Source organism: Paramisgurnus dabryanus, chromosome 21, assembly GCF_030506205.2.
Source record: "Paramisgurnus dabryanus chromosome 21, PD_genome_1.1, whole genome shotgun sequence".
In the NCBI taxonomy this organism is placed as follows: Eukaryota; Metazoa; Chordata; class Actinopteri; order Cypriniformes; family Cobitidae; genus Paramisgurnus; species Paramisgurnus dabryanus.
This window is the reverse complement of record NC_133357.1, coordinates 23,205,666-23,215,555: the sequence shown is the minus strand read 5'-3', so window position 1 is coordinate 23,215,555 and position 9,890 is coordinate 23,205,666. Positions and strand designations below refer to the sequence as shown.

At 37.8% G+C, this 9,890-nt stretch overlaps 1 protein-coding gene across 2 annotated transcripts in view; it reads right to left on the bottom strand.

Moving 5' to 3' along the window:
• Positions 1–227: 227 nt before the first annotated feature.
• The window catches only part of nkain4 (sodium/potassium transporting ATPase interacting 4), a 73,250-nt gene continuing 63,587 nt past the window's right edge, over positions 228–9,890 (bottom strand). Inside the window, exons 6-7 of one of the 2 annotated variants that reach the window (XM_065286301.2) lie at positions 7,991–8,075; positions 228–3,030 (exon numbers count right to left, since the gene is read on the bottom strand). In XM_065286301.2, coding sequence (XP_065142373.1) covers positions 3,021–3,030; positions 7,991–8,075 — 95 coding nt within the window. In that variant the 3' untranslated portion in view covers positions 228–3,020. The remainder of the gene's footprint in view (positions 3,031–7,990; positions 8,076–9,890) is intronic. The other variant, XM_065286302.2, reaches the window with a different exon arrangement.

Here is a 9,890-nt window from a genome sequence, read left to right as displayed (position 1 = left end):
TATATATATTACGGGAGTGGTCTCCAACATGGTGCTTGCATATTATATATATAAATATCAAAAAAGTAGCCCTCCAGATTGTTTTATTCATTGTGGTAGCCCTTGCTCACAAAAAAGTTGGAGACCCCTGCACTATAGTATACAGTTACCGAAAAAAATATTTAGGATTTCTTCATGTGAGAGTTTTCAGGCCAGCAGCACACATGAACACACTGGTGGTCAGCAGATGAAAAGCAAATATTTTATTAACAAACATCTATTTACACACTGCTCAGCAAACACGTGTTATTGGACAGGCAGTCACTATGGAAAATAGGTCAAAACAGTAAAAAGGTTTACAAAAACATACCTGATCAAAACAAAAGATGTGACACCAGGAAAAAGAGAGCGACATAACTTTATAACACTGACCTATATTCAACATCCTAACCTATGTAGAATTACACAGATATTGTAAAAGATTGGTAAAAAAAAATGATATCTTTCCAGTCCATAGAGTTTGTGGTTGTAAGTATGCATATTGGACACTAGATGGCAGCATAAGTCCATGAGCATGTGATGACAAAGACAAGTGCTACACAAATCTGTAATTTACTTGCTACACACTTAAAACCTTGACATGTTTGAGGGCACGTTTAATTCAAGGCTATCGCTTCATGGCTTCAGAAGACTTTACACATCTTTAATTGAAAGACATTGTTGCGATGCACAGAAGGAAGCCATGGGTGTGGAAGAACATAAGAGAATAACTGATGACAGAGTAAAATAACCCAGATCCATTAGCACCTAATGTTGCTTATACAGCACACAAAGTCTTTGATAATATCTGCTATTAATAACCAACTCGGCTAAGCAACTTGTTCAGATTGGCATCCAATTTTCCTTCACATCTCAGTTTGAAAAAAAAACAAACCCCTTCCTCCATGTATAAAATAAATGTATGCACATTATGATACATCTAGCATTGCATGTCAGGTCAACCAAATGTACTGAATGCTTTATTTTTTTTTAACGAACAGATACAGTAGCTTTGCATCAACAGTGAAAGACACTGACAATCACTCAAACGTTACTCATATTCATAAGGGTACATGCTGAAAATATTACATGATATTAAAGCACAATTCTTCAGAAATAAAGGTACAAAGCTGTCACTTTCAAAAAGTGCCTAAAGGGAGCACAATACGTATTGGTACCTCAAAGGCACATATCTGTACCTAAATGGTACATATTATAAAACCTTTCAAAGGTTACCGTCCCAGTGACAGCTTTTGTACCCTTATTTCTGACAGTGTATTATATCCGACAGATCTACAAAGCAAACAATATGAGATTATGTGATAAGTGATGGGACTCAATACCAAAAAGGAAGCCCCGGCTATTTTCTGGTTGATTGACAGGTTGATATACCAGAAAATATTTTTATATAAATGAATCATTAAAAACATAATGCGTAAAAACACTGATGGGGACTGTACAGTGATCAAAAATAGTATTTGGCCATTTGAGTCACACTTCAAATGTATGAATTCGGTAGCATTAGATCACAAAGCAAATCTTATCTGCAAACATAGACCTTCATCATTTTACTGATCAAAGTAACGTTAAAGCATTTTTGTCCATTGGCATAATTCAAGACAACATGCTATAAAAAATGCTGAGTTATTTTTTTATCCCAACGTTGGCTCAAAAATGTACAAACCCAACCGTTAACACACACAAATGTTTATATTTGACCCAACAATATAGGTTAAAACAACCCTGTAGGTTAAATTAAGTATTTTTTATCCAATGGTGGGTTGAAAATAACCAAGCATTTTTAGAGAATAGCTGTTTTATTAACATACGACTACCGATACAGAAACATTACATTACAAACATTGTATTTATGACTTACCCCATGAACAGTATATTGTTAAAAATCTACTTCAATGTTTTATTGTAAAGTGTGCTTCTTAAAAAAACATACCAGGTTTTAGTGGCATCTAGTGGTGAGATTGCGAATTGCAACCAACGGCCTACGCCCTCCCTTTCGAAACGCATAGAGAAGCTACTGTAGCCATGACAGGACAAACACATCATTGTCTGAGACAACATAGGGACGAAACGCAATCTATAGAGCAGTTTGTCCATTAAGGGCTACTGTAGAAACATGAAGGCGAAATTCTATGTAAGGTGACCCGCGGTGTATGTAGATAAAAACGTCTCATACTAAGGTAATAAAAACAATACAGTTTATTATGTAAGGTCTTTATACACCACTGATAATGTAGTTATGCATATTATATTGCATTTCTGTCAAGGGATCCTCCTAAAAGTTACACAGTGTACCTTTAAGTTATCTAACGTGTTGACATATTTGAAGTCTGGCTGAAAAATATATAAATATTTTTGGGGGGATGCTGCATCCAAAACCGCTTGGCTAAGACTAAAACTAATGTAATTCAAAATCACAAATCATATTTTGACATGAAACAACTTCTATTTTTGTAAAATATCCACAGGAGGTTTGCTCGCTTTGTGTTTTACCCTGCGCCCCACCCACTTTCCAAACCACCCTTCCTCTTACTCTTCTGTTTTACTGTGTACATGTGCAAATCCTGTGTGAAGGTAAACAGCATTCATTGGCCCTCCTCACAAAGAGCTGGAACTCGGTTAACCTCAACATCTGAACTCCTCAGAGTAACTCTGAACAAAGCACAGAGTTGCTGTCTATGAGATCATATAATGCATACCATGCCCAGACCACACACACAGCATGTAGACCTGCCTAATAAAAATAGTGGACCTTTTGTTTAGATACGTTTTACAGCCACTTGTAATGTCATTTAAATGAGGCAGCTGCACTTTGTTCAAACTGTACATTGTCCAGAGTTGGATCGGACGGCCGACTCTCCGGTCTTCGTCCAGACCCACAGGGGTTGATAATGAAGATTGAAGAGCGTTTTAATGAGGAAGCAGTGGATCTCAATGAATGAGGAAAAGTCTACTGGAGTGGATGAATCATCTGAGCTGCTCATTTACGAAGACCTGATAAGCACAAATACAAACATGAGTTATGGTTAGGACAGTTAAGAGGTTGTTGTGAACACTTTACAATACTGTTGCCTACATTTGGTACCAATGTACCTCTGAGGTACAAATTTAGTTGATTCAGTCATGTTCAAATATATCAAAGACAATACTGATATCACAACTTTATTTCCTTTTATTATGTGTTTTGAACAGCACTTTGGTCAGGGTGCACATTGAAACACAAAGCACGTTTCAAAGTCCTGTAGGGCATGTGTTTGATGGGTCATGCGAACCTATGTGCATCATGCGTCATGTCAAAATACGTGCCTGCTGCACACGTGTCGAAAGGGTTTATGATAAAAGAGACTTTTTTATTCTTAACCTTTACGAAACGTCACAAATTTTGAAATGACACGTGATGCACATAGGTTCACATGACGCAACGAACACACATTTTGACACGATGCGTGCTGCACATAGGATCACAAGACGCACCGAACACATATTTTGACATGACTCATGATGCGCATAGGTTCAAATGACGCAACAAATATTTTGACATGAAGCATGATGCACATAGGTTCACATGACGCAACGAACACGTATTTTGACATGACGCATGATGCACATAGGTTCACATGACGCAACGAACACGTATTTTGACATGATGCGTGATGCGCATAGGTTCAAATGACGCAACAAATATTTTGACGACGCGTGATGCACATAGGTTCACATGACGCACAGAACACATATTTTGACATGACGCATGATGCACATAGGTTCACATGACGCACAGAACACATATTTTGACATGACGCATGATGCACATAGGTTCACATGACGCACAGAACACATATTTTGACATGACGCGTGATGCGCATAGGTTCACACAATGCACCAAACACATATTTTGACATGACGCATGATCTACATAGGTTCACATGACGCACAGAACACATATTTTGACATGAGGCGTGATGCGCATAGGTTCACATGACGCAACGAACACATATTTTGACATGACGCATGATCTACATAGGTTCACATGACGCACAGAACACATATTTTGACATGATGCGTGATGCGCATAAGTTCACATGACGCAACAAACACATATTTTGACATGACGCTTGATCTACATAGGTTCACATGACGCAGAGAACACATATTTGACATGATGCGTGATGCGCATAGGTTCACATGACGCAACAAACACATATTTTGACATGACGCATGATCTACATAGGTTCACATGACGCACAGAACACATATTTTGACATGACGCGTGATGCGCATAGGTTCACACAATGCACCAAACACATATTTTGACATGACGCATGATCTACATAGGTTCACATGACGCAACGAACACATATTTTGACATGACGCATGATCTACATAGGTTCACATGACGCACAGAACACATATTTTGACATGACGCATGATCTACATAGGTTCACATGACGCACAGAACACATATTTTGACATGACTCGTGATGCGCATAGGTTCACATGACGCAAGGAACACATATTTTGACATGAAGCGTGATGCGCATAGGTTCACATGACGCAAGGAACACATATTTTGACATGACACATGATGCGCATAGGTTCACATGACGCAAGGAACACATATTTTGACATGACGCGTGACGCGCATAGGTTCACACGACGCACCAAACATTTTATTTTGACACGACGCGTGATGTGCCTTGGTTCACACGATGCACAAAACACATATTTTGACACGACGCGTAATGCACATCGGTTAACATGACAAAACAAACACTTATTTTGACATGACGCGTGATGCGCATAGGTTCACACGACGCAACAAACACTTATTTTGACACGACGCGTGATGTGCATAGGTTCACATGACGCACAAAACACATATTTTGACACGACGCGTAATGCACATCGGTTAACATGACACAACAAACACTTATTTTGACATGACGCGTGATGCGCATAGGTTCACATGACGCAAGGAACACATATTTTGACATGACGCGTGATGCGCATAGGTTCACATGACGCAAGGAACACATATTTTGACATGACGCGTGACGCGCATAGGTTCACACGACGCACCAAACATTTTATTTTGACACGACGCGTGATGTGCCTTGGTTCACACGATGCACAAAACACATATTTTGACACGACGCGTAATGCACATCGGTTAACATGACAAAACAAACACTTATTTTGACATGACGCGTGATGCGCATAGGTTCACACGACGCAACAAACACTTATTTTGACACGACGCGTAATGCACATCGGTTAACATGACACAACAAACACTTATTTTGACACGACGCGTGATGCGCATAGGTTCACACGATGCAACGAACACTTATTTTGACACGAAGCGTAATGCACATAGGTTAACATGACGCAACAAATACATATTTTGTTTTGACGCATCGTGCACCTTCGAAAAAGAAGAAGTCACCAGCTGCCACTGGATTTGTTACAAAGGTACAAAGGTGTACTTTTTTACATTTTTCTGCACTGTTAAAAAATGCAGCATTAGGGTTAAAAGTTCGTTTTGCAAGTCAATGCAACCTAATATTTTAAGTTTTGGCTTGTGAAAAGTTGACATAACTTATAACATCAAGTTGAAATTGGTTAACTTAATTTTTTAGTTAGTTCAAAGAACATAAAAATATATGTTGATTCAACAAAAATGCCGCATATTTTTACAGCGTGAGAGTGCATGAGCTTCCACACAAAACACACAGACAGACACCTGCTGGGTGATTCATTAAATCTCTGTGACTGTGAGATGCTCGTGTATCTGGTACAGGACAAGCACTTGTCTTATTTTCATCTCCTCTGATTAAACTGTCATGAGAACTGTCCCCAAGGCCAATATAATGCATTTAGCACCTCTATGTGCACACATTGAAATTAAAAAGGCTTCTTCCACACACACTCATTAAACATCCTGAATAATTCAGAGCTTATTGAAATGAGGCCAGCATTGGACTCAGAGGGATCACTACTTGTCTGATCCACATTCCCTGCTTCAAAATTCACACTAAAGAGCAAGATTTCAGATTGAGGACAGATAGCAGCAGGTAGTAGAGTCCACCGTCAGCATTTCAGTCATTAAACTATTTAAAGAGAGATTTATAGCTCTCATTCACTGTACTGAGAGATGAGCGAACAGACTGAGTCAATCTGTCTGAACTTTAGTTATTGTACGACTCTGGAGTGAAAATCAATGAGGTCAATAATGCTTTTACACTGTAAATCTGCCGTTAACCTCAGTGGGAATTGTTTGGTTGGTGCAAGCTGTGACATCAAGCAAGACAGATAAAAAAGGGCCCAAACAACTATTCTGCCATTGGTAAACATTTTGTATAGCATATACATCTAGTCTATTAAGCTGATTTTAAAAGGTATATAAGTGATCATGTAAAAAACAATTTAACAATTTTAAGTTACTGGGTTAATCTTCTTCACATTTTTAAGGTTGATAAAAGCACTGGGGACCCAATATATCCCCTTTAAAAAAAAGTAAGTTACCTGGTTGCCTTAAAATTGAGTTCATTCAACTTAAAAATATTAGCTGACTCAAAAAAGTTTGAAAATTGTTGTGTCAACTAATATTTTTAAGTTAAATTAAAGGGACACTTAAAACGTAAAAAGGGACACTCAACTTTTTTTGAAAATATACTCATTTTGCAGCTCCCCTAGAGTTAAACATTTGATTTTTACCGTTTTGGAATCCATTCAGCCGATCTCCGGGTCTGGCGGTGCCACTTTTAGCATAGCTTACCATAATCCATTGAATCTGATTAGACCATTAGCATCACGCTAAAAAATAACCAGAGTTTCAATATTTTTCCTATTTAAAACTTGACTCTTTTGTAGTTACATCATGTACTAAGACCGACGGAAAATTTAAAGTTGTGATTTTCTAGGCAGATATGGCTAGGAACTATACTCTCATTCTGGTGTAATAATCAAGGACTTTGCTGCCGTACCATGGATGCAGCACGCGCAGACTGAAAATAGTTCCCTGCTATTAAAATAACCAAGGGGACTATTTTCGGGTAGTGCGTAATATCACTGTCCCTTTAAGGCAATTAAGTAACTTACTTTTTACCTGGTAACTTACTTTAACTTTTTTTACAGTATAGCAGAGCAAATGGATATGGGTTTGATCCCAGGTAACACACATACTGATAAAAAGTATACCTTGTAATGCACTGTAAGTCGCTTTGAATAAAAACATCTGTCAACTGTTCTTTATGTGTAGAGTAATATATAATATAGAAAAGATATTTAAATATTATATCAATGATACATTTTATTATTATATACATTACAATTTAAGTATTTGAGTATAGCACATGTGATTATTGAGTATGTGTGGCAAGTTGTTGAATATTTCTATACATTTTAGTATGAAAGTTTGTTTTGTTGAATCCTGAATTGTTCATGAAAACATCCATACACTAATTTTACACATACATTTGTGTGTACGTATGCTTAGTTCATGAGACCCAGTGTTTCATGATAAAAACCCAGAATCAGCACTTTGCAGTTCAGGCGGCCCGCCTAAGCTGGGAAACCCTACCGCCTTAACTAGGTCGTCCGAAAAAAATAATAAAACAATTTCGCTTCACAAAAGACCGTCAAGTGCATCTCGGAGAGTAGCGTGTTTTAAATAAAAATATTTTAATTTTCATCATAACATGTATTTTTTTTTTTCTTTGATTGTCACGCCCCCGGCCCTAAAAGGACCCTTTTCTTCTGCACTTACCATTTCATAGTCTAAAGAAACATCTTCCACTACAATTAACCTTTTATGAGTCAGAAAGGTTCTGTGGATGTTAAAGGTTCTTTATGACACAGCCCAACAAAAACCCTTATGCTAAAGAGTGTAACAGCTTTAAATGTTAATGTTATGCCAAACCTGAACAAATACACACACATATACATGGATACTTACTGATGCATAGGCTTTAAGAGAAGATGAGATGGTTTCTCATTGACATGGTAGAGTGGGAATGGGTCAAATCCACCAATAAAATCAACTGAAAACCAAACAAAAGATGAAATTAAATGAATGAATGAATCAAATGAAACTTGGAAATGAGCCATGGAACATAAATGAATCATGAAATGATCACTGCATGCAATAAAATAATCCATAAAGTGAATACAAATGTAAGAATAATTATCTAATGATTAACGCTGATTATCATTACCACAATTTTCATACATAAACAGTGCCAGGAGATCCATACAGGAGATAAATAGGTTTTGACACACACACTATTTTGTCTTCCACTGGTAAAGCTCAACCGATTGTTGGAACAAAATATATGTAAATGTATAAAACGGTTAGTTCCAGTCCATAATTCTGATTGGTCAATAGCTGTGTTATATTTATGACAGCTCCACTCAATTTTGTGTATCACTGTGCAGAACCCTTAACAATATAACATACATAAAAGCTGTTCACTATTTTCACCAGCTGAAGAAGTCTTAAAGTCATTTTACTTCATGAAAGTTTTTGATACAATTGTTTTGGGCTTTAATATTTGTATTGTGTGATAACTACTTTATGAAATCTATCTATCTATCTATCTATCTATCTATCTATCTATCTATCTATCTATCTATCTATCTATCTATCTATCTATCTATCTATCTATCTATCTATCTATCTATCTATCTATCTATCTATCTATCTATCTATCTATCTCAGTATATCTGTCTGTGTGTCTGTCTATCCTGTCTGTCTGTCTATCTATCTATCTGTCTGTCTGTCTGTCTGTCTGTTTTGTCTGTGTGTCAGTCTATCCTTTCTGTGTGTCTGTCTGTCTGTCTATCTGTCTGTCTATCCTGTCTGTCTATCTATCTATCTGTCTGTCTGTCCGTCTATCTTGTCTGTCTATCATGTCTGTCTGTCTGTCTGCAGGTAATCTTGTCTGTGTGGCTGTCTATCCTGCCTGTCTATCTATCTATCTATCTATCTATCTATCTATCTATCTATCTATCTATCTATCTATCTATCTATCTATCTATCTATCTATCTATCTATCTATCTATCTATCTCAGTATATCTGTCTGTGTATCTGTCTATCCTGTCTGTCTGTCTATCTATCTGTCTGTCTGTCTGTCTGTTTTGTCTGTGTGTCAGTCTATCCTTTCTGTGTGTCTGTCTGTCTGTCTGTCTGTCTATCCTGTCTGTCTATCTATCTATCTGTCTGTCTGTCCGTCTATCTTGTCTGTCTATCATGTCTGTCTGTCTGTCAGTTAATCTTGTCTGTGTGGCTGTCTATCCTGCCTGTCTATCTATCTGTCTGTCTGTCTGTCTGTCTGTCTATCTGTCTGTCTCTCTCTCTCTCTCTCTCTCTCTCTATCTGTCTGTCTATCTTGCCTGTGTGTCTGTCTCTCTGTCTGTCTATCTTGTCTGTGTGGCTGTCTATCCTGTCTGTCTATCTGTCTGTCTGTCTATCCATCAATCAGTCTATCTGTCTGTCTGTCTATCCATCAATCAGTCTATCTGTCTGTGTGTCTGTCTATCCTGTATGTCTATCTATCTATCTGTCTGTCTGTCCGTCTATCTTGTCTGTCTATCTATCTGTCTGTCTGTCTGTGTGTCAGTCTATCCTTTCTGTGTGTCTGTCTGTCTGTCTATCCTGTCTGTCTATCTATCTATCTGTCTGTCTGTCCGTCTATCTTGTCTGTCTATCATGTCTGTCTGTCTGTCAGTTAATCTTGTCTGTGTGGCTGTCTATCCTGCCTGTCTATCTATCTGTCTGTCTGTCTGTCTGTCTGTCTGTCTGTCTGTCTGTCTCTCTCTCTCTCTCTATCTGTCTGTCTATCTTGCCTGTGTGTCT